The sequence below is a fragment of the Temnothorax longispinosus genome, chromosome 2 (assembly GCF_030848805.1).
Source record: "Temnothorax longispinosus isolate EJ_2023e chromosome 2, Tlon_JGU_v1, whole genome shotgun sequence".
In the NCBI taxonomy this organism is placed as follows: domain Eukaryota; kingdom Metazoa; phylum Arthropoda; class Insecta; order Hymenoptera; family Formicidae; genus Temnothorax; species Temnothorax longispinosus.
In genome coordinates this window covers 5,862,945-5,888,675 of record NC_092359.1, presented here as the reverse complement: position 1 = coordinate 5,888,675, position 25,731 = coordinate 5,862,945, and the positions used below count along the sequence as shown (strand labels likewise).

General features: G+C 37.5%; 2 protein-coding genes across 22 annotated transcripts in view; one reads left to right on the top strand and one right to left on the bottom strand.

Annotated features, from left to right (window-relative positions):
* Positions 1 to 25,731, bottom strand: part of Dila (centrosomal protein dilatory) — a 69,394-nt gene that overhangs the window by 25,673 nt on the left and 17,990 nt on the right. The window lies entirely within an intron of this gene.
* Mmd (disintegrin and metalloproteinase domain-containing protein mind-meld) overlaps positions 940 to 25,731 on the top strand; it is a 40,693-nt gene continuing 15,901 nt past the window's right edge. For 16 of the 19 annotated variants that reach the window (XM_071771126.1, XM_071771122.1, XM_071771117.1 and 13 more), the window contains exons 1-18: positions 940 to 1,777; positions 15,717 to 15,770; positions 17,887 to 18,035; positions 18,315 to 18,371; positions 18,497 to 18,576; positions 18,719 to 18,788; positions 19,247 to 19,393; positions 19,780 to 19,983; positions 20,341 to 20,415; positions 20,494 to 20,666; positions 20,877 to 21,046; positions 21,161 to 21,324; positions 21,448 to 21,615; positions 22,225 to 22,529; positions 22,766 to 22,885; positions 22,999 to 23,080; positions 23,200 to 23,295; positions 23,615 to 23,771. In XM_071771126.1, coding sequence (XP_071627227.1) covers positions 1,693 to 1,777; positions 15,717 to 15,770; positions 17,887 to 18,035; positions 18,315 to 18,371; positions 18,497 to 18,576; positions 18,719 to 18,788; positions 19,247 to 19,393; positions 19,780 to 19,983; positions 20,341 to 20,415; positions 20,494 to 20,666; positions 20,877 to 21,046; positions 21,161 to 21,324; positions 21,448 to 21,615; positions 22,225 to 22,529; positions 22,766 to 22,885; positions 22,999 to 23,080; positions 23,200 to 23,295; positions 23,615 to 23,771 — 2,356 coding nt within the window. In that variant the 5' untranslated portion in view covers positions 940 to 1,692. The remainder of the gene's footprint in view (positions 1,778 to 15,716; positions 15,771 to 17,886; positions 18,036 to 18,314; positions 18,372 to 18,496; positions 18,577 to 18,718; positions 18,789 to 19,246; positions 19,394 to 19,779; positions 19,984 to 20,340; positions 20,416 to 20,493; positions 20,667 to 20,876; positions 21,047 to 21,160; positions 21,325 to 21,447; positions 21,616 to 22,224; positions 22,530 to 22,765; positions 22,886 to 22,998; positions 23,081 to 23,199; positions 23,296 to 23,614; positions 23,772 to 25,731) is intronic. The other 3 variants (XM_071771125.1, XM_071771116.1, XM_071771123.1) reach the window with 1 other exon arrangement.

Below are 25,731 nucleotides of genomic sequence, written 5' to 3'. Positions count from 1 at the left end.
GCTGCGATAGAATTTTAGTCACCTGCATAACGTTCTAAAAAGATTTCGAGGAAATACAAAAATATACAATAAATCTCTACTTTATCCTTCATTTTCTTCTCTCTTCTTCTTCAGTTTATCTCTTTCTGTACATTGCCCCCCTTCTTTTCCGTATACGCGCGTATTCAGAATCAAGAAGGTTTAAGAAAACGAAGCTTTATACAAAATGTAAAATTCGCGAAATCAAAATACAAAGCGAGCCTTTTAATTCTTCGTTTCCTTCAACTTTATATCCCACCGATATTTGATTCTAAATACTTCTACTCCAATTTCCCTGCTCGCCTCGGCTCGCCTTATCTTGTTTCGCGCTCCGCTCTTCCCTCCCTCATTTTCTCTATTCCTTATTCACCATTCATCTTCTCCACAACCATGTCGGCACCCTTCTTCCGCAGAATCCAGCCAAACGGCAGGATCACCATCTCCAGGCGGTTGATGCTCCATGGCAGCTCCCGCCACCTGGTCCAGGGTTCATCCTCTCTCATGCCCTGCGCGCTACCCCAGCCAAAGGGGGTTTTCGCATCTCGATGCCGCTTCTACCCCCGCGGCGGCAGCGAGGAAGCCGCCGGCGCGGCCGGCGCGCGTTATTGATTTGACAGGAATGACGGGAGGCGGAATGGCGCAGGAATCGATAAGAGAAGGTGGTGGTCCAAGCTGCTGGTGGTGCGCTGCGCGGGGGTGCGCAAGAAAGAGAGACTACTAATGCAACGGGCGTGCTAGAGCGAGTGAGCGAACGAGCGAGCGTGCGAGCCGTGTGGGGTTGGTAGCGAGCAGGTGGAGGGAGTGACGAGGAGAAGAACGAGGGCTGGCGGGAGCGGCAGCGAGGAGGAGGACCAGAAGAGAGAGGGAGCGGAGAATATTTTCATACTCCAGACTCCCGGCGTAGGTAGAAGATGGCAGCCGAGGCGTGATTCGGTCCGGGCAGTTTCCTCTCTTCTGGCCGCGCGCGCGCGAGAGTAGTAGGGCCGCAATCCGCTCCGGGTTTGAGAAGAAGAAGCCGCCGGAAAGTAGTGTGCTCTCCCTTCGCGGTCGGCCTCCTCGTCGTCGGTCGACGGTGCACGAAAACCCCGAAGAAAGCCGCCGGGAGATGATTTGAGGAGAGATCGAGAAAGAACGAGGAGAAAGAGAAAGAGAGAGAGAAAGAGAGAGACTGATTGATACTAAGAGAAAGATAGACGGTCAGAGAGAAAGAGATAGAGAGCAAGAGAGAGAGAGAGAGAAAGAGTGAGAGAGAGAAGGAGAAGGAAAGACAGAAAGAGAGAAAAGGAGAGATCCGCTCCGCTTCGCTCGGCTACATTCCGCTCGCGCGACGTGTCCGACTCCGCTGTTTTTCTGTCGTTTTTTTCGTCGCCGCACATACAGCCACTCGCGCGAGCGCGCTATTCGTATCTCCGAGATTGGTACACCGATCTGTAGCGCATTATCGTCGGGAGGATCGGGCTCGTGATCCGCTCCGATCCGCTCCGCTACGCTCCGTTCCGCTCGGCTCCGCGTGCCGCGTCTAATGATCGAGGAGGTGGTAGACGTCGGTGATTATGCGCGTAGTAATGAATAATCCTGTAAAGCCCGTCGGGATCGCAGCAGCCGCCGCCATCGTCGCAGTGTTTCACGAGCGTCATGTAATATGGAATTAAACAATGTTGTTAAGACGTAAAGATGTGGCTACACTGTGGACTCTTTGTTCTCGTGATTGCCGTACGTGGATTTATTAGCAGCTTAGCCGACACCACATCCAAGCGAGGTAACGCCTGCCTGCCTTACCTGTCCATCTTTAAGTTTAAAAGTTTTTTTCTCGTCTGCTTGCTTGCCTGTCCGGATTGGTAGCTGAGCGTATTGATGGCTGGAGCTTAATCGGACCGACTGTAATCGATCCGATACTTCAGAGGGTGCAGAGGGATCGTAATCTTTTAAAGAGAATTCATATATCCAACCGGTCTGAATTCCTTATCAAGCATTCGTGTCCGCCGAGAAGCGGTTATTTCGATCAGTTTCGAGAAAGATAGTGACTTAAGTTTCGCGAATAATTTAACGTGAAATAATTCGAATTTTCTTATCGGGCTAAGTGGAAGCTACGGTCCTCTATACGAATGGCTGCGTGAATGAATGGGTGTAAAGCGCTGATCGTTAGGGAGGTATTGCACCTGCCTGCGCACCTTGCTTGGCCACCATGTCCGCTTAATAGTCCTAAGGAGGTGGGATTCAAGGAAGGGAGAGTGGATTTAAGGTGTCTAAAGATCCGATGAGAAGATCTAAAGCTTCTTAAATTGTAGTTACATGTGAATATCGGTAATATTTCGCTCTATATAAAACGACAATCTAATCCGGAAAATTATTTAATGCAAACTGATCTATATAACTGATCTATATGTCGAGTAACCATGTCTGTTTGGTGGACTGTAATAGTTTCGCTGGAATGATTTCCAGTGTGGAAGAATAATGGTCTGGTTCCTAATTAGAGCGCGAATTATTCACCGAATAATCACGCCTGAATAGCTGGGTGCAATCATGTCAAGCAGTATATGTGCCTGTCTAATCTGAAATCGTAAAGATTTCAGAATTCGAAAAATCGAGCATATAAAAATTTAACTTGATAACTTAAAAAGAGGAAGGCTGTCCTTGTCCCCCGATACGATAGAACTGTCTGTTCTGAAAAGAATTCATTGGCTTCAGAATATTTAGCTTTGATACTTTTACGTTTACACTTACTAATATTCTATTAATTTTTGAATTTATAAAAACCATAAGATTTCAGGTTTTCGAATATTTTCATTTCTTCGATTAATAACTTTTTAAACTTTGTATAGAAGTGACTAGAATTTCAAGTTCTCTAGCTGGATCTCTAGTCATTTTGATCTTCGATTCATTGAATTATAGATTTCCCGAATGGAAGACCGCGATTTCATTTTCAGCGTCAAAGAACCTATAATGTCGGGTTTACGGGTCAGGAGATCGCGGAATTCGAGGAATCCAGGGAATCTAGGATTCAAATAACCTAATCTAATCTCTAGAAATTAGATGAACCTAGTGAAGGAAATCCAGAATTTGCGGGTCTTCAAAGATTTGCGAAATTTAAAATTTATCAAGATTTAGGATTTAAGGAATTTGATAATCGATAAAGCTATAAAATTTAAAATGTAAAAAAATTTATAGAGAGATTATAAATTATAGAGAGAGATAAGAGATATAGAAGATATATATATATATATATATATATATATATATAATATCCGATTTTTTAAATTCTAAAATATAATAATTTTAAAATCCAAAAATTCAAAGGCTTACGAGCTTGAAAGCTTCACTTTAAAATTTAACGAACCGATCCAACTAAGTCTTCGTTGTTGCCAGGGCATTGCAGAGCTCGCGAGCTCTCTGCATCCTCGAACAGGATGAGTACCCTATCAGGGTGCAACCTTCGACCTTTTAAGTTATCAAGTTAAATTCTTATATGCTCGAGTTTTCAAATTCTGAAATCTTTATGATTTGGACTTCTTAGATTTTCGAATTTTCACATTCTCAACTTCCTACACCCTTGAATTTGCATTTTTTATTTCTTGCATACTTGAATTTTGACATCCTCTACTTCTTGGATCCATGAATCTTAATAGCCTCGAGTCCTTGCATTAAGTCTTAATCTCGCGGATCTTTTGGCAGCATCAACATTCCCATATTTCAAGAGCTACATACGTTCCTTATTACGTTTCCTCCTTTACGGTTCCTCATATCCTATGATCTTCTTATTAATTATTATCAAGGCATGCATCTTCGTAGCATACCTTTGCTCGTTACGATGATCGACAATCCTTCATCTTTATCATGCATGATACACCCATTCTCATTACGCACATAATTTGTTTATAATAATAAAATGCGAATAACAAGTCCAAGTACAACTAACATAAAACAAAATATAAATTAATATAAGTCGCAAGCATCAGTAACGATCGTTTTACGTTGTGAAACAAATATAAATTTATTATAATATAATACTTATATCTTGAGATATACCTAAATATAGGTTCAATTTTATAAAAAATTATCCAATGTTAAGTTTCTCACGAAACTCAGTATAAGCACGCAAAATAATACCTGCGATAAATCTGTTGCCTCGTTACACTTTACAAAAAAGAGAAGTACTTTATTAATGTCGCTAATTCGCACAGAATAAAAACTGCTAACCGCGCGTTCCTCATAAGTACACGCGGATTCGCGTGTTTTGGTAGTTGCCGGCGCGCGGCGGTGGAAAATGCGAATATAGATCAGCGGGAACGACCGGCGCTTACGACCGTATACGTATGCGGCACGCCGCGCTGATTTTCCCGAAAACGGCCGCGGGAAAACGCGCGACGCCGCGCCGATCGTCGGAATGCGCGTAATCGTTACGTACATTTCTGTCGGGTTTCAAATCCCGCCGCTGCATTATTCATAATGTTATCGCGCGGAATTACTCCGCGCCCGCTCGTGCTCGTCCGCTCGCTTTGCATACCGTTAGAACGCCGCTGCCGTCTCGTCGCTGCGTAAAACCGCGAGCACGCGAATGTACGCTTTGCACATGCATCATCGCAGCTTATCGCGCCGTCGATTTCGCGACGACAACGACAGCGATGATGATGCACGTACGTGTATCGTGATACTTAATACAAATATTTATTATCGCGCGGTATTAAGAGCCCGCAATTTTATAAAATTTTATGAAAATTGAAGTTCATCTTCGAACGACTTTACCCAGGTAGCAAGCACTCGTCATATTGACGTCAAAAGACGTCAAAATGACAGACTTTCGACGTCAATTGACGTCAAAATGACGAGTGCTTGCTACCTGGGTAATGTGACTGACCAAAACCAATGGTCGAATTGTCACGACATTAGCCAAACGTTGTCGAATATAAAAATATAGTCTTTCTCGTTTATTAATTATTGGCGAAACAAATACATATACTTTCTGACTTTAATGTCTTTATAAATAGAATTGTAAAAAAATTACAGTTTCTTCGAATTGTGCATTAAGATAATTGTGCAACGGTTAATATTGAATGATTCAATTACTTGTATTGTATCTACAAAATGTGTTACCGGCTCCGTTATTGCTCAGTGCCAACTATGTTTATCCGTGAAAATATATCACTAAGGCTCGAGTTGTATCAGTATAACAGTCATAAAATATTTATAAGCTTCTTACACAAGATAATTTTGAAAATATATAGGTTGTCATAAAATACCAATAAATATTTTAATGACAGTTTTAGCGTTCTCTCGTGTATGACGGAAAGAAAAGTAGAGAAATGCTGAAATATAACGTTTCCTTTCAGTTGCCTTCCTTGGCGTGTTTAAACTACGCAAAATTGAAAAAAATATAGTAACGTTAGAAGTTATAAACAGAAATAACACAATTTTACTTGTAAGTCAATTTCGAGCAAACTTTACTCCCACAAAAATTTTCGTTTGGGTTTTAGTTACAAAGTCACTTAACGCGAAAACTGCACAAGTTGTGTAGCAGGATGGCGCTTAATCATATTTTCGTTATAGGGAGGTCGATATCAGATATTGTTTGGAGGAGCCATAAATGTGACACCACTTTCGGGAAGAAAGTGTTTGTATTTACAAGACATTTCCATAATCGTAAAACATATTCAAAGCCTCAGCTATCTCCGGTATACGCATCTCGATGAAAAATTCACAAGTAGGTTGCACGTTACATATGATATTTATCAGTAGCCGTGAAAAGTGTCATTTGTAAGCAATATCATCCCTTAACGTTCTTTGCGCCAGTACTTTGCAAAGTACTTTACAAAAGTGTATTATGTGTGAATAAAATTGATCATAAAAATAATAATCGCGAAAATTTCTGAATAAATATTTTCGATTAATAATCATTTTTGGAAAATAATTCTTTTCATAATTGTAGTGTTAAAACGTATCCATATTTAATGAGATTATCAAGATTTCTCCCGAGTGCGGAAAATGATATAGCTATAACGAAAGGGTTGCGGACGAATATTTTGTTTACCCATTGTACAAGAAATCAATCAATCTGTATCCTGCAATTAATCAAAGACGTAGGACGGGAAGACGGCTCGTCGACGAGTTTCCCCCTAACAGGACCCACGAGATTGAAATGGCAGCGTGCCAGTTCTAATTTATTGGCTTTTAATACTTGAATTCGCGGCCGATTTTGCAGTTCAACGAAATAGAACGATGGATCTTCGAAAAATCGAAGTAATGCGCACGGATTTAATGGGGAATTTATTATCGCTTAAGATGGCAAGATTTAAGAAGCCAAAGATCAAATTTATTATAAATTATGTTCGAAAAATTGATCGTATACATATGATATATCAAATAAACGGCCATTTCTTTGTTGTTAGAGTCATTTTGTACAACAATGATAGTCATATGTTTAGTATAATGTTAATAAGTGCTAAACAATTTGCGGAAAACAAGCTGGTATAGTGAATGATTGCACAGTAAAGACGTAGTCTCTGGACGAGTGGTTACCCATTCATTCAAGCATTCATATGCCTACATACCTACTCGTTTAACCACTCACCTAGTGAGTACATCTTCACTATACCATTATCCACGATTTTCGCCTGCCTGCGTTTTCCTTTATAGCCTTAATGCTTCTCGGTCAACGATGTAATGTATAATTTAATACGCCATCTTTTAAAATAAATAAGCTTGCTCTAATATTTTTTTTCGATCATGTAAAATTTATCGAATAAAAATTTAATTAATAATATCAACGTAATGTGTCATTTCCTCGATTTAGAAAAATTGTCTAAATCTAACGAGTCACCTTTTATCTATAAAATTTTCTTTTATTAATCGGGAATCGATATTTTCTTAAAAACTGGACATTTTTAAGAGCTGCAAGACTTTTCCATTTTTTTAAGAAAAGGTAAATCTCAAAGTGATAAAAGAACCTGTAGATAAAAGGTGGTTTGGTAGGTCTGGGTCAATCTGTATTTTCGCGAAATGACTTCCGTCGAAATAAGAACAAGGTTTCTCCCGCAGGAGATCTAGGAAGATTTGTCTCCTAAATTTCACCCTACCGTTATATCCTTGCCGATGGCAAATGGAGAGGGATTAACAGAAATCGCGCAAATAGCGTTAGTATATGTCAGCTAAGCTACAAATCGATTCGGATTTTATCGATCAACGTTGCATTTTAACAGCGGTATGATAAAAGTCACATTCGCACGCGTGAGCGTGTATACACACGAGAGTGCGAAAAGGCGATCGATTTCGTGTATACACACGTATATACGCGCGTGCCACGTCCTTCTGTCCGTTGTCGACAGTATGTATCTGGGCGATCGATGTCTCGCGATGTCGTAGGGCGGCGATCAACAGGAAATCGCGAAATAACGAGGCAGTCGACTGCAGAGCGCCTGCAGTGTACATTGACGTATGCGTTGGTAGTGATGACGTAATAAGGGTGGAAACGCGAGAGGGATGAGAAGGAGGGACGGGAGAGTCACAGACGGGGGAAGGGGATCCTTATACGCGGTTATCGAGTGACGGAAGAACGATGGATTTACTAACCCTCGGAATGCATGATGTGGGTCAATCTGATCCAGTTCCCCACCCCCTCCCCCCCCGCCCGCCTTTAAACGTAAATTGTATATCGGTTATTTTATTCGAGCGAAACATCTAGGACATCTTCGGGCGGTGGAAGCGCGCGGCGGACATCTTGAATAAAATGGGACGGGTGCATCAGCCCATCGTCGATTATCAATGAAACGGCCGGGAGAGATGACCTACCCTATGCTCTGAGTGAATTTTATCACGCTTCGCGAATTTCGTGTATTCCGTTTGAATTTCGCGTCTTTCGCGCGAATTCGATTCGACGGAGAACGTCGAATCGAAAGCATGATGGTCACGTAGCGATAAAAATTCAGGAAGGGTAGCGCGCGGAGAGTCGGTAGCGCGGAACGCGGGGGTAAAATTAAATTTCTCGGCGAAAAGAGGCCGAGTCACCTCGCCGGCGCACGGCGGCGAAGGTAAAAAGGCGAGATCTCCAATTTTAGCGTCATCTCTGAAAGCGGCAACGAAAAACGGGCGCCGTGGCGCTGTATACGAGACGACGGTGCCCTTTTGTGCGTGCGTTCTTGTGGTATTTTTTATCTCGCTTCGTGAAATCGCATTATTAGGGGTGCATTCGGGGAGCGCGCTATTAGCGCAATTATCGTCCAAAACTGTTCGAGGAGACGCTTTGTGGCGCTGTGATGTACGATGATGACGTCACTGTAAAGGCAGCGTGACGTCATCACTCGCGTTATTTTCGCTATTATTTTCGAGGTGAGGCACGAAATTCTATTGGCGCTTATTAACTGCTGGCGCTATCGCTATCGCGCTATTGGCTCCTCGAAGTTCATAGCGTTTGCATTTATAGCGTTAATAGCGTCTCCCCGAATGCACCCTACATGTGCCGAGCGTCATATCTAGTCCGGTCATTTAAATCGTGCAAATATAAAAGAATTAAAATTTGACGTTTCAAACGTGCAAAGATCTAAAAAATTTGAGAAAGCTGTTCGCGCTACAAGGAGAACGAGGTATCAATTCGTGTCCCGCAGCTATGTTACATTCACCCTTTCTTCGGGCGAGACGTGTCATGTCGTATTGGTTGCTCGTGTGCAAACAATATCACGATAGAGCAAGGCGAGCAAACTTCCGGATCATTTTTCCCACGTGTTCTGTAAGACGCTATCAATGTCTGAAAAATTCTGCTCGAGCTCGCTATCCGCTTTTCTGGCTGATGTACCCTATACAATTCTATTTGTATTGAGTTCACTTGTTATTTTCGTACTGCTTAATAATCAGATTATAGCATTTTTAATTCGATATACCAGATTGAATATGCGATACGAATAGACAATTCAATATATCTATTAACTTTTATGAAAATGTTTAGCATGGAAAACGTTTCACGTTAATTGTATAAAATACTAACCAATAATACTAATTAAAAAACTATTAACAGTGCTGGTGACAAAAATGGTAAATAATTATGATTTCGTTTACTATTTTATATCGCGAAGCATAAAGATTTACTTTCGAAAAGAGCTGCCGCGAACAATTTAAGTAGAAAGCGTTCTAATAGTCAGACAAGAAAGGCGAACGGAATGAATTCTTTTATACACGGAAATTTAAGTGCTCCTTTCATTAGTTGAAGATAAATTTTACTATTCTATTTTCACCCGCCGTAGCAAAAGTATCTATCGTCTAAATTCCGGATAGTAGTTCTGAATTTTTGAATTGGTACGTCTCGAATCGTACGCCTCGGATCGAAATTGCCGGGCTCGTGGCAGGTCATTTTTCCCGGATGTCCTCTTAAATCGTCTTCGACGCCTGAGAAATTCTGCCCGGACCTGGCTGCCGCTTTTCCGGCTGACTCACCCACAACCTCTCGCCAGTCTCGTCGATTTTCCTTTTTCGGGAATGACCGTCATCATTCTCTATCTCGATACCAGGCAAGAATAATGTGGGAACCGGCAAACGGCAGCGACAGGATGTTAGACAACAAATAAATATGACGTCGCGGCAGGTTTGCGATGGCGGAAATGTCTACTTTATTAGATTACGACGATATATAAACTTTTAAAACAAACCGTCCCCGACGGCGTAGAACAGAAAGAATCCGTATGTTGTAAATTCCTTAGCTCTGCGTCTGGGTTCGAGGTTTTCCAGAATTATAAAAAAAAAATTTGTTCGTATGGATATTAAAATTCTCGGAAACATGTTAAACTCAATGTGCAAAAGGGTGCAAGGTCGAAAGATACGACGATCCTACATCGTAAGTTTGTCAATCAAAGAACTCGGCTGTTGAGCTGTATCTGATATATGCACGAGGACACGGAGGATCGAGATGTCGAAGAGAAGAGCGGCCAGGACGAGCGCAAAGTGTGGTATTTGTTTTAGAATTCCTACGCTTTACCGATGTTCAAAGTGGCAAAGCGTTTGAAATCTGAAACGAATGCGCGCAAACCTTCATCCCAGCCAGGCCAGGGGAGCCATAACCCGCGGAGGAGATGCGTGATCCTGGACGCCCGAGGTCATCGCGCGGAGGGGAAAATATGAGACACTTAGGTGTAGTTAATCATTATCTTCATTCCCGGGATTACGCATCGTCGGCGCATCATTTTTGTTTCCTGCGCCGCTAGGAGAATCTGATCTCATGTCAGAACATCATACGTGAAGGGATAAGAATATTGACCCGTTATTCGTTAGAAGACTTTTATTAATTTATTATGTTGGATTCCAGTATGTAGAAAATTTTATTTTAATTGTATTAAATACTAACCTATTTAAAAATACTAACGTTTATTTATAAAAAAAAATATAAAAAAAGGATAAAAAATATATATATATCCAGATTTTTGTAAGAAATATCATAAAATATGCGAAAAATTAAAAAATCGTATTCTTTGTCGAGCTTAAAATCAATTTCTTTCTTAGACAAGAGTAAATTTCGATTTAGTTACTCCGAGATTTTTTAAACAAACTGTTTGAGATATTTAATGTTGTAAACTAAGAAATATAATATCCGGTGAAACTTTTTCTTTACGAGCGACTCTAAATTGGTCAAAGCGTTCGTAGATGAAAGAAATTGCAGTATTTCCGATGTCGTATACACTAGTATTTGTTCAACCAGCAGCCTGGGATTCGCGAATCTTCCATAAATGTAGGAAATAAACAGTTGCGACAAATACGGAAAAGAGAGACAAATTTCGAGAGGAAAGACGGTCTCAAAGCGAATGTCCGTTCGTGTCTGATTGCATATTTATTCGATTTTAGATCTTTCTCGCATACGACGAGATGTTGACGGGACAAATCAAAAATCAAAATTCGAAGTGAAAGAAATTAGCGCGACAGGAAGAAGTTTATGCTGCAAACACGGATTTATGCGCTTTTACTGTAATTCACTTTTCACGTTAATGTATGTTAACATAATCGCGCAATGCACTTCTGTCAGTTTAGAAAATGAATTAAATATGCGTTAAAGTGTTTTATTAATCTGGGTTCCTAACTATATCTTTTTGCAAAAATATGTAAAAATTGTTTTTTTTTCTAAATATTTCGGAATTTTATTTTTTAATTCCATAATTACACAATTATATAAAAATTAATATAAAAAGTTCAACATGTAAGAAGTTGATAAACGAAATCTATTTCAAGAGTCGAATAATCTTCTATCTCTCAGATTCTCTCGGATCTTTGGATTTTCGTAAATCTTGAAGTCCTTGGATTTGTGAGGAGTCTCAAGAATTAAGACAAAAAACGAGTAAATAGAAATTGGCGAAGAAGTTGAGATTGTGTTTTAACCAACCCACCATTCACACAGCACTTTCCTCACCCTCCACCCTCTCCTTCTCCTCCTCGCCCTCTCGCCCTTCACGCGGCTTCTCATCCCATCGGAAAACGTTTCCATGCCGGTCTTCGGGATAAATAGTTTGCACAGGAAAAGGATTTCTCCACGCTGGCAATTTATCTCGAACGTACGCGGCTCCATTAAGCGAAGACGCAACCCTTTGAGCCTGGAGAGAGAGGGATACTGCGGATTCAGGATTACGCGTGGATTTAAGGCCGTAATCACGGGGATTTCGGGACAAGTAAAGTGTGACGACAAGGTCGTCGATAACTCAGAAGGAAATTATTTTGCGTGTGATCGTGTCGAGCATTTCAGTTTCTATTTTTATATCGATGTAAATTTATATCGGTGTAAATTATTATATCACTACTTCGTCTTAAAAAAAAAATACTATCTCTTATAAGATTTATTGTCATATTATTGAGACATTTAATAATTCAATAATTATAGTTGCTCATAACATATTATAAATCACAATTAAATTTAGTTATGTATATAATATATGTTAATTGTATGTAAAATTATACATACAAATTATATATTTGAGATATATAATAAATATTATATATCTTAAAGTCTTCGATTTTCTCGACCTAAGACCTAAGATTATATAATTTATTATTTCTCCAGTTTATGGGTTCTTCGATCTCCTCGATACCGAGATCATTTTAGTCTTTAGGACTTTAAGCTCTTTTAGGCTGAGGATCATGAAACTATATGAAGGATTGTACAACCATTCTAAATTCGCGGACACGTCTGCCTTACAAATGAAACGAGTCTTTCGCGGAAATGGTTTACGCGACTGTGAAAAGAAATCAATATGAACCAACGGAAAGAGTCTTGGTTACGAAAGAATCGACAGCTGCCGCTTTCTGGTGGCAATAAAGTTAAGAAACCTTAAAATAAAAGGGCAGTTTAAGCTCAAGACGCGCATTCACCGGTAATATAGTCCTAAGTGTAATGTAGTCTTTGTACGAAATAAATTCAACAGAAAAGTAAGCTTTCAACCTAGAAAGTTTATCTTCCGACGACGAGTCCCAAAAGAAATTTTAAAACCTCAGAAACACGTATTTGTTCCAATTTCTTGATTCTGCAACCTTAGTTTTTTTTAAACCTGTAGCATTCCTTACAGTATATATAATCACTCTCATATGTATTTGCAACAATTTTATTAAGTTCTTAATTTAGATATTTCAAAGATATTCAATATTTTAAAATTTATTAATTAATGTGAATTATCTCAGCTTTATGAAAAAATTCTAACAAATTAAAGATATTTTTAGCACATCTTCGGGCTTTAGATTTTTATAAAAATAGACAAATTCTCCAATCTTTCCATCTATAACTCTGGATGGATGGAATCATTACATTCATTAACCTTCTCCTGCGAATTTCATCTTTGACCCTTCGCTTGAACCCTAGGATCTTAATCTGGGTGTAGGGTCGTAACTTCCGGTACAGTGCCGTTAGGCACAGCGAGCGAATGAGGGTGGGAGGGAGAAGGAGAGAGAGAGAAAGATCGGGACAGACAGGAGGACGGAGAGAATGAGAAGGAAGAGTAAAAGGAAAGGGATGGAGGGAAAAGCAATCAATCTTTGAGAGGCAGATGAGTGCGGGAACCTAAAATATAGGGCAACACAAATTTAGTCTGGCTGCCGGTCCACGTCCACGTGTCGACGTGAATGCGCAACCGCCCGGGTTTGTAATCGATATTGCCGACAAGGCACCACGCCCTGCACCTGCGAGATGTGCCGGGATATGCAATGCCACCGAACCGAACCTAGTCGAACCTTGCCCAGGACTCTCTCTTCCTCTTTCCCTCTTTCTCTCACTCACTCTCTCTCTCTCTCTCTCTCTCTCTCTCTCTCTCTCTCTCTCTCTCTTTCACGTGCGCCCTTTTGCACCACCTTCTCCAGCATGCTTTGAAACTTGGACGATCTCAGGCTCCTTTGAACTCGATTCTTCGGGTACTAGATAAACCGATTGTTCAGTCTCGTATGCGACAGTTTGGTGCCTCGAAACCTAGGCAAACCTTCCTTGGAAATCATCTATCTTTTCTACTTATCTCCCTCCTCATATATTTCGAAACTTCAGTCCTTCATAAAAATTTGTTTGAAGCTTATCTCTCTCTCTCTCTCTCTCTCTCTCTCTCTCTCTCTCTCTCTTTCTCTCTCTCAATTATATTATTCTAAATAGCTGGATTATTAAATTCTTCGTACAACGACATTAGTTGCAATTTAGTCATATAATCAGGATTCTCATGCATCCTTTGTACTTGTTTCCCGAGCATGCTTCTGACTTGGTGGATTCAAGATTTCTCCCTTGAAGTCCAGCTCTTCTTTGAATTCCAGATAAATCGATTGTTCAACTCCGTGTGTGGGAATATAATGCTTACCTTGAACCTAGTCAAGGCTTCCTTAGGGACACTTTAGCTTTCTCACGCGCTTATCTTTCTTCTCAAATATTATGCAAAATATTTTTTTTCAAAGATTTTTATTTTTCAAACTTTCAAATATTCAATTCCAGATAATTATATAATTAAAATGTAATAATTGAATCGAATCTATCCAAATCTTGCGCAAGTTCATATCTTTAGATGCATCTGTTCCTTCGTAAATGATGCCTTCGGACTTAGGCGATGTCAGAACCCTTCGAGTTCTAAATAACTTAATTATCAAACTCGTCAGGCAATCGAACTTCCTTCATCTTTGACGCTCTTCTCAACCTCAATCTTATCCAATTCAAACTTTGTTGCTTCGATTTCAGAGATTTTAATATAAAATATTAAATTAAAAAAAAAACATCAAATTGTAGGCAAGTGACGTAAACTATTTAGAGAAATCCGTTTTTAACGATAAATATTTGCGTCAACGATGATTGAAAAGATTTCAGTCACTGAGCCGCGAAGGGCAATGTACCGGTTTCGCCTAGAAAAGCCCGAAGGGCTTCAGAGGGTAAGAAACGCCGTTGCAGCATCGTCGCGTCATTGACTCCGATCTATTCGAGGCCGACTTCGCCCTCGGCTGATTTTTTTGTACTCTGGTACCGGAAGTAGGCCAGCGCAAACTGTCGTCCCTTTTATCCGGCGTTACGTCCATCTTATGAATTTTGCGGCGAGGAATTTTACGCGAAGATGAAAAAGTTTCGCCATCCATTCTCGTCCTTGCGCAGGATAAAAGTGCAAATACTGCCGTATATTCTTTTTCTTGTTGCCGTTTTACTCAATCCAGATTGCAAAGACGTGATGAATTGCGCGATTATTTAAACGGATCCTTGCATGTGAGAAAAAAATGTAACATGTTGTTATGTTAAATAAATAAATGAAAATGCTTGAGCTGATGTGGCATATCCAGAAATAGAAGGTAATATCGGATATTTGTGGCTAATATAAGAAAATTATTTTGTTTGTATGCGAGTAGAAAGGTCAGCAATTTCTGTATTAACCTCGCGTAACAGATGAATGAGCAAGATAGGTAAACATCCCATTAAACATACTGTTATAATGGGACGAGTAACTGATACATAATTAATGGATTCATTACGATGTTTCAATATTGAAACATTTAACATTTGTCGTCGCTAGTCTTTCACTATTGTGATATTTAACATTTTAAAATTTTAAACAGAATACTTTTAAAACCAACACAAACAGATTGAACAATAGATTATTTTGTATGCTTTTAAACGTTGCAGAATTCTAGATCGGTTATAATAAAAACTAAGCAAAAATTTGATTGAAAGAGAATATCGTACTTCTTAAACATTTTATTTATATCACAAACATTAATTATCTTTGAAATTAATTAAAAATTCAAAATTAAATTGAAGATTACTGTAAACTAAGTTAAGGAATAGCTTTCGTCTGAGATGTTCTTGAGATCTTGATGTTTTGAATATGAGATATCCAAAATCCCAAGCGTCTTAAATCCTTTGATCCTCTATTCTTTTGATTTTCAATTCCTTGTTTGGTCAGCAAAGAGTCTGCTTTGCTCGGGGTTTGCTAAAGTTCGCTGAAGTTCATCTAGTCTAAAACTCTCAGGTGAACCACTAAAATGCCCGAACACATGCCACGTTGGTTCATTGTTAATCCTTTTGCCGCCAGTATCTCTTTAAGACATTATCTTTGGCTGATTATTATAAAAAGTATTATAGTTTAAAGCTATTTATAACTGTTATATTTCTATTTACATTTTATATGTGCTTTATTTGTTCGTTTTTGAGTGCGTTATCGACATATATATGTTATGGTGTGTATATCTAATAGAATCTCAATAGTTTATTGAATCGTACATTTTATTCTGTGTTTTAGAAGCAGACTACACTTTAGATGATTCCTTTTGGAAGGAAGAGGAAACTCCCGCTGGTGAGTTAACATATATTTTATGGTAAAATTATTATGCTTAACTAGTGCTAATTAGTAACTAATTATTAAATAACTAATAATAACTAATAATACTAATTAGTAACTGGTGCTAATTAGTTGACTAATTCTTACAATGCAAGCTTGAAATATAATCAACTAATTCATGAAGGTATTTATATAGATTCAATGAACAAAGCTTTGTGAGAGTATATTTAGAAATTATTCAATTTAATCTAAATTTTTCGTGCAAGATTAATCTTGATTTAATAAAACGATGAAATTTTATTTCCGTCATTATTTACACAACGAATCGCGCCACGGTTAAAATAATTATAAATTAAATTTCGCTAATCTTGCGGGATAGGAAAATTTTGCAAAGATTCGCTGTCGCAATCTTTGCACAATTACGACGGTTGCGGGATAAGGCTTTGCGTAAACAAACTACCGTAAAATGGAAGGACCGCAATGCAGCACTTTCGTTAGAAACTTGATCCTCGAGGATACGACAAATCCTCGAGAGCGGTTTATTGTTAAGTCAACATCGCTGATTGGTCGGAAACGCGAAACTTAAATTGGATTACATTTTAGACGGGGACAATGCACCGGGACAGAGCTCGACGGCGCGAATCCCGGCCTAGATATTACGGCGATTGTGTAATGGGAAATCTGTCTTGAGAGCGGGGAAAAGAAAAATTTCAAGTTATTCCAGCTCGCATTTATTTTAATCTGGTTTTAAACGCTGAGAAAATTCTACATAATGTATTTCAGTAACGTTGAATACAGGATTCGTGGAATTAGGGAGCTTAATTAGGGATTAGGATGTAAAGCGGCGTTGAGCATACACGAGTAAACAGCAATAGCTGCTGCAACATTACATGAAATTTAATTTAATTTGATATATACCACTTGTGTATATATCTATTATTTATACAGGAATTCAATTTGCAATTTAATTAATCCTGGATTGAAAGTGTCGGGAAACATATTACGCGGCGTGCCTTAGTAACAAAGAATCTAGGATTCAGAGAATTAAGGAGTTTAATTAAAAATTAAAGTTTAAAGTACTGTCTTGCACAAGAATGTAAAATTTAATGATTAAAAAGCAATTATGCGAAAAATTTCAAGAGTCACGAGGTCTAAGAAAGACATTAGAATATTCTGACGGAAAATCGAAGCCGCCGCGAGTTACCGCAACTGCAACGCATGTAACTGCAATGTGAAACATAGTGACGTCGGCCGAATTAATCGCAATTTACGTGACATTTCTGCGGCAACGGCAACAATTGGTGGGAGGAGGAGGAGGAGGAGGCGGGCGGGGCGAAAAGAGTAAATTAATCGGCGAGTAATCTCGGCGTGTTTGTGCGACGCTTGAAGAGTGGAGATAGAAATTCAATTCGCGATTGGCGCGCGCGTAAACTTTTCGAAATAAGGACGCGAAAACGATTCGCGAAACGTGGGAAATAGCATTAGCCTAGAGGAGCTTCGAACGATCGATATATTTATCGCCGATCTCGGTAATGACAATTTTCCAACATATACAAGGTGTAGTGCCATTTCTCAACTATAAATTCTAGGAGCCAATGTCAATGCCGAATATAAATTGCTCGTGAAAAATCTACAGATGAGAGAAATAAGGAAATTTTTTAATTTAAATTACATCAGATTATTAATTTAAAAATGCAATAATATTTAATAAATATTAATTATATGCTATAAGAAATGCTGTAAGAAATATATACACATATCGTCAATTTCATACGTGAGGCTTGAGAGCTGAGAGAGAAAACGTCACTCTTTTATGAAGGAAATCGAGGCCGAATCAATCAAGATTGAGAGGGCTAATACGTGGATACAAAAGAAATGGGACAATAAAATCTACTTTATACTACTTTATTACTGCCGTTATTATTGAGTCGTACGGACTAAAATCTCGGCGCCGATGGTTGAGAGGGCAGGCAGGTTAATGGCAATAGCGTGAAATTTCGTCGGTATGGCGCAATGAATCGCCCCAAAGTCCATTCGAGATAAAATTAGAGATCGTAGAGGGATGGATGAAAGAGTGGGGTACCAGGGGGTGAAATTAGGGCGTTCGATTGAACGTGGAAATTGATTTCAGGTGAGGTCGAACGACTACTACACGAATATCGACAAAACCAAGAGCTAATACGAAATATCGGTGGTCATTACTATCAGATCATCTATCCGGTACAGCTACGGCATCACGAGAAAATGGGGATATCCACGAGAGAAGTCGGCGTACCGAAGGTAAAATTTCACACCCCACATTGCTTTCCTCTATAGTTTTCACCACGTGAATATTTTTGTTAAACTCAATAAAATCAAATAAATAAATAAAAATATGTAGATATAGATAACTAAAAATGCAAGGAAATTGTAGGTAATAAAAATAAATAAAAATGTTATAAATTTATAATAATAATATACTAAACTTTCTAATATTGTAGATATTTAATTTATTTGGATTACTTCTTTAATATTATAATTGATAAATGGTTAACATTATGTATTCTTATTATAATTTAGTTTCCTCAAAGAGGTTACGGAGATGGAGGATATCAGAATCCTAGAGGCAGAATGAGAGTAAGTTTTGCAGTACAGAAACAGATTTTGAGATAATCATTTATTAATGTAGATTTTAAGATAAAAAATTAACCTTAAAATATTTGTAGTGAATAATGTTAATCATGCAAAATTGATATTTTCAGACAGGGAGACATTTTCACCGGACGTCTCTTCTGATCAAGGCCTTTAATCACAAATTTCGTCTAGACTTAGAATTAAATACGTAAGTACCTTTATATATATATTTTTCTTAATATAGAGTGATAAAACTGTAAGCATAGTAGACGAGAACTATAAAGAAGATCTAATAAAAAAATATTATCCATTAAAAAAATTTACATGCGCTCTTCATTGTTATGTTGCAGGCAACTTTTAGCTCCAAATCTTATACAGAAAGACTTTTTAGCCGGCGATGCGGAACAAATGTCTAAGCAGGTAAAATATTTCGAGCGAAATACAATCTCACGTGCGACAATTTAATGATGCTCAAGTATTTACATAACGCAAACCGACATTCACGGTTGTGTCATAAAGACATAATTGTTTTGCATAGTTGATTATCTCACTCTGCGGTTTGTTAAAACCAAGTTTAGTTGGGTGAAATTGCTTTTATAATATAAGGTCCCTCATTACGGTCTTTCCCGACGCTAAAGGGCAAGACAAATAAAAAAAAAGTGGCTCTTTAGATATCGGGTAATGGCAGAGCTATTTTAGTACCGTGAAAGGCAAGTGTCAATAATAAATATGTACAAGCATATACACTGTTACATTATTTACCGTAGTATAAAAGCAGTATTGTGAATAGTCTAAAACACTCATGCGACTTAAGTATCAAGAGGAAAGATTCAAGTTTAGCGATAAAACTCATAATGGCATTATTATCTCTCTTGCAGGAGATAGAACATTGTTATTATCACGGCACTGTGAGAGATTATCCGGGAGCTAGCGCTGCTTTTCACACGTGTAACGGTGTCAGCGGTGTCATTCATTTAGGCAACGAGACTTTCGTCATTCATCCATTCTACGGCGGCGATTTATCGGTCAGTTAAATTACTTCTCGATAATTATTGTAAGGAATATGGCGGAACAATAATCGTACGTACATATGTTTAAAAAATATTGGAGCAATTATAAATGAATTATTACCATGGAGAATGGAGAATCTCCAATTTCTCTATCTACACACTAATCCACGCGCACAATTTGCACACTGTCTCGAAATAATAGTCGGCTAATGCGGCTAAATTTGAATCAAAGGCTTTGAATTCGAGTTAGCCAATTTAGCTTGATTTTATTGCTAGATAGACATAACTTCGCGGAAGTTTAGGTCGCGCTATAATTAAATGGAATGTCGAGTGTCGGGAACGGGTATACGGCGGCAAGACAGCTAGCGAGGACATAAACTATATGCAGGCCTCTCTTTTAGCAGAAACATCCTCACATTATATTTGAAGCCCGAACAAAAGTTAACAAAGGCTGCGCTAACTCGGGAAATCTTGAGTGGCGTGTAAAGAACCGTCGGCAGAAGCACATCTACGGGCTATCAGAGACCACTTCCGATCGATATAAAAGAGACGTCCGTGAAGCAACCAAATACATCGAAACTGCCATCATTATCGATAAGGCTATGGTACGTTATTATTATACCTCTTCAAGCGTAAGTTAATTAAAATGACAGAATTATACAGATAAAACGATATAAAATATATCAATGAAACAAAATGTAACTTAAATAGAAAATTGTAAGATAATCTTTTAAACAATGGATTATTTAATTGTACAATTTATTTGATTTCCAATCTGCACTTATAACGGTAGAGAATTATAAAATAAATGTTAGTTTTTTTTATTATTATCTTTGTTCTTACAATTAGACCATTTGTACTTTTAGATTTTAAATAAAAAATGCAATTTAATACTCGTGATATTAATTAATGTTATTTAATACATCCGTAACTTCAAATGGTACTTTTGTGTCTGTGCACAGTTTGACAAAAGAAACGGTAGTACCAGAGCTGAGGTTGTTCACGATGCCATCCAAGTTGCTAATATCGCAGATTTGGTAAGCTCGATTGTGAAATAATATTCGTGTAAATTTACGTTTTAGTAGGATATGTATTAAATTAAATTTTCTCCGCAGTATTTCCGTACATTAAACACTAGAGTCTCCGTCGTATACATCGAAACTTGGAAGGGCAGCAACCAAGCGCAAATCGATAACGGCATCGACATCGATCAAGCCTTGATAAGCTTTAACGATTATACGATGCGGAGAATGTATCAAGTTGCTCAGGACACCACCCAATTGCTCACGTAAGTTCATTGTTCCTCTTTTGGTTTTTGACCCTTCTCTCAATCAAATTGTTTTGATATTTCATGCCAAACACTTTAATATCTTATTCTTTCGTCTCGATTTAATGTAATTGATTTTCTAAATAAATTGAGGATATAAAAATTTAATGTTAGCAACTGTAAAGTAAAATTATTAAATAAATGATTAACAAATTGGATATTTCTCGATAGGGGTGAGACTTTCTCAGGTGGAGAATCAGGGGTGGCTGTACCCGAAACCGTGTGCAGCCAAAGATCCGTAGGAATCAGCGTCGATCTAAACACCTACGAGCCTCATCTTTTAGCTGGCACTATGGCTCACATGATCGGTCACAATATTGGCATGAGCCACGACGATGGAAGTAAGTATTGCGAAATTATTTGTCAGCTCATTTTCGATGCGTCAATCAATTTGGCAAACAGGACAATAGTTTGCAGTGGTGAGGAGTGATGAAATTTCTTATTAACAATTTTAGGGAACGATTGCAATTGCCGCGATTGGCACGGATGCATCATGGCTCAATCCATCGTCGGCCTAGAAAACGTTCAGCCATACAAGTTTTCAGAATGTAGTAAAACTGACTATATAGAAGCTTTAAAAAACGGCAACGGCAACTGCCTTTTTAACAAACCAAACGAGGTAGATCGAAAACATACACATAATTAACTCTTCGATCGAATTAGCAGGGAAATCAAATAAACCGTACGTGAAGCAAATTCGATTAACGTTTCCATAATCGATTGGATCTGCTTTGGATTATAGTTGGAGATTAGGAGATCATGCGGAAACAGGGTAATCGACGACGGGGAACAATGCGACTGCGGATCGATCGAGGAATGCAAGGTGTACGATCCTTGTTGCGATCCTATCACCTGCAAGCTGACGACGGAGGCCGAATGCGCGACCGGTCCTTGTTGTAGCGATTGCAAGGTAAGATAAAAGTAGATCCTCCCGTCCTTTAGCAAGCAATCTCTTGGAAGTAATACGATGTAGCGAATCACATCCTCTGATCCATAATATTGAAATATATTTTCATAACTCATCTTTAAAGACTTTCACAAGTGCTTATATAATACAAAAGAACATTAAGTTAGTTATAAAATGTAAATGTAAAATGTTTACATAAAATGTAAATTGTAAAATATACACTGAGAAACCCATTTCGTTGAATCAACTAAATCCTTGTTTGTATATGGGCAAACAAATTCTTTAGTTAATATAACAAAAATTTGGTTCACGTAACAAAAAATTTAGTTATGTTAAAAAATTTTTGTTATGTTAACCAAATTTTTTATGTAAACCAAATTTTTGAATTTGTTTGCTCATATCCAAACAAGGATTTAGTTGATTCAACGAAATAGGTTCTCAGAGTGTATATATATATAGAGCAGTATGAAAAGTAGTAATGAATGCACATTTATGAAGGACCGGATAATTTTATTTCCGGCGTATAATTTTCTCTTGCTTATTTTTCGCATTCGCGTTTTAACATGAATCCTAAATTTTTTAAATATTGCATTATAATATTGAAAATTGCAGCTCCGTGCTCGCGGTGTCATCTGCCGCGAATCAACGAACGAGTGCGATTTACCGGAAGTGTGTTCCGGCGACACCGGCCAATGTCCACCGGATGTTTATAAGAAGAACGGCAACATATGTTCGAGTGGCACTGGCCATTGCTTCAACGGAGTTTGTCCTGCTCTGGATCTACAGTGCGAGCAAGTGTGGGGTTACGGTGGAATCGGCGCCGATCAAGAATGTTTCGAGCAATTTAACTCTAAGGGATCCATCAACGGCCATTGCGGTACCGACTCCAGCGGTCATCTTATCAAATGCGATGCTGAGTAAGTAATCGCTCTTGTTGTATAATGAAAAAATGAAAATATAAAAGATATATATATATATATATATAATATAAAAAAAAAAGGAAGAAACGTATAAAGTGGAAAAATGTGAAAATTTTTTATTTTAATTTTCATTAGAATATATTGACGTAAAAGGCAATTTGATTGTCCCAAAAATTTATATGTTTAAATGTAGTATTAACTTAGTAGTAAAAATGAAAAATGTTTTCTTTTAGAAACGTTCGTTGTGGATCCCTTCAATGTCAACAAGGAAGCAAGAGACCAGTAATCGATGGAATGAAAGATTTGCACACTAGAACTATAATTTCTATCAGGAATCAGGAATATGAATGCAAGTAAGTATTTGACAATCAAGTCAGAGTTGCTACTTTTTAACTGGGTCGGATATTATACATTTTTTTGATACACAATACGTGGTTATATTAAACCAATTATTCCGATTTGCAAGAGCCACGACTGGAAGGGTGGAAGGATCCGATATGCCTGGAATGGGATTGGTTCGTGATGGCACATCCTGCGGTGATAATTTGGTAATTATCACAATGCCACATTTTTTTTACTTTCATGAAAACTATTATATGTAGTTTTATCTCTTCAAATAATGTTGACTCGATTCTTAAAATATTGAATTAATAACCGTGCATTCTAGATTTGCGTGAATCAAACTTGTACGAGCTTGTTTCCACACATCGATCAAGAAAAATGTCCCAGTAATCACGACGACAAAGAATGCTCGGGAAATGGCGTAAGTATATTTCGTAACAGATAATCTAAAGCAATATTGTTATTAATAAACGATAGTGATAAATAATAATTCTGAAATCTCAGGATATATTTGAATTACAAATCTGTAGAACTTAATCTTCAAAATTTCATTATATCTGATTGAAACTGGAACAATATCTAAAGATTTCTTTGATGATTCAATAATTATTTATAAAATAAAAGTTATTCGCGATACACCGAGACACATGCAACGCAAAGAAGCAATTACGTTAATGATTTAAATCTCGAATATTATCTAACATTATATAACATTATCTAGAATTACTGTTTTTTCGTAGGTATGTACGAATGTTAACAAGTGTTACTGCCTTCCCGGTTGGAGTGGACCGGACTGTTCTATAGAGCAATCTATTCCGACGGCACCGCCAACGACACCCCCACCTGTAGTAGTACATAAATCTGATTCTAAACTGGAAAAGAAAGACTACCCCTACGGTAAGCCACGGCTCTTTACACAAATCTTTCTATCTTTCTCATAATTGTTAATTAGAGGATAAAAGCGGGAAATTGATGCGCCGTTGTTCTTGCAGATCTTTTTTTAACGTTATAATTGACCCTCTAGCAAGCGTACAAATCAATCACAGACATCTACTTCTTTATAACATTCGTTCATTATCCAAATTTAATTGCTTACTATATACATGCTTTCTGGAGGGTTATCTGTCTGAAATATAATTGTCCATGCTGCTATACAGTCTTTCTTATATCGATGACTCACTTCAAAAAGACAGTAAGTCAATAAATATTCAAACTAAAAGTTGTATGTACGACTTATTAGATCATGCGGTAAACTTTTATATCATAACTTTTTAAATATGATCAAACGTTATCAACTTTATGTAAAGATTCGATTAAAGTTTCAACGTCAGCATTTTACGAATTAATTACGTATCGGCATAATACAAATTAATTTGAAGTTTCATAACATTTAAAATGCACTTTGCATAAAATTAGAAATATTATTGCTGCTTTTTGAACTAAGTTCTCGATACAATTATATAACGCGTTATTTAATAATATTTATAACAATTATTACAATACAAGAAACTAAATAGGAGCGGCAGACAACGTCAATAATCGCATTAATTATATCGTAGAATTTAAGCATTATATAAAAATATACTTGAGTAGTCGTAATATTTCTTTTCATATTTTACCATCATTAAGTATCATCAAGTTATTTAACAATTATTAATTCTCACTCAGTATAGCAGACTTCCGGCGTTAAATCGTGATCCTCAATTAAAACTTGATTATACGATATAATGCGTGTAACATTCGTTCAAAAAATAATTATTACAAAATTGTAATTACCATTATTTTCCCAATATTGAATTTAATTTTTTTGTAATTTTTTAAAGTGAAATTTTCATCTGAAAATGAGAAGGATTTATATATATATATTATAATAATTATAATAATAATTAATACATAAATCAAATTACTATTTTGAAATCTTAAACTGTAGAAATTAAATGTTTAATCAGAAGTAATTAAAATCCATTTAAAAATCCGTACAGCAAAATTCAATATACTGATTGAAGTTGTGATTTTTCTAAACCAATTTCACATTTTATCAGCGATAAGCCATCTTTTTTATTGACGAAAAGCAGTTTAGTCCGGAAATGATATCGTTTCCGATAAGAAGGAAGTCTACTGTACTTTCAATTCTAGCAATATGGGCCCAGTCGATCACCCCGATCGACTTTGGGCTCGCGATAAGCCAGAGTTAGGATTTTTTGGGGTCATACTATCAGCTGTGCACATAAAATTCAGATGCGTATGCGAACTCATATATTGTGCGATAACTACACTCGATTTCGTTTCAAGAGAAGCGAAAGAAGGGTCCTCTTATATCCTATAATATCCTTTTAGTACTTTCTCGGTCCTTTCAAATGCGACGTCCCCGCTTTTATCCCTTAAGCAATAAAATATTCTTATTGTTAGGTCACTTTGTTATTTAAAAAAAAGGATATTACTTCGTTTTTGCATTTTTAGTTCCTTGGGTTTGTTAAATTCCGAAATTCGTATGTTCTCTTATTTTTTTTTTTATATCCCTTGCTCTCTATATTTCCCTTTCTCACATTAAGTAGTAATTACTATATTTTAATAGCGATGTACATGTTAAAAACGATATATATTATATAATAAGGATAATCGTCTCTTAATTATAGAACTTTCTAACTCTTTTGAACTGTATGTATCTTCAAGATTGTCAATTCTTCAGTGAGAAAAGGAGGATCTTCAAATCCTTGGAGTTACAAAGTTCTACGATTAAAGTGACGATGTATTTGCATATTAGGATACAACTACCATGCGACGCGACGCACACATTCACATACACAAACAAGACACGGTCACACTGTACACGCCGCACGCGCGGGATACAAATGCT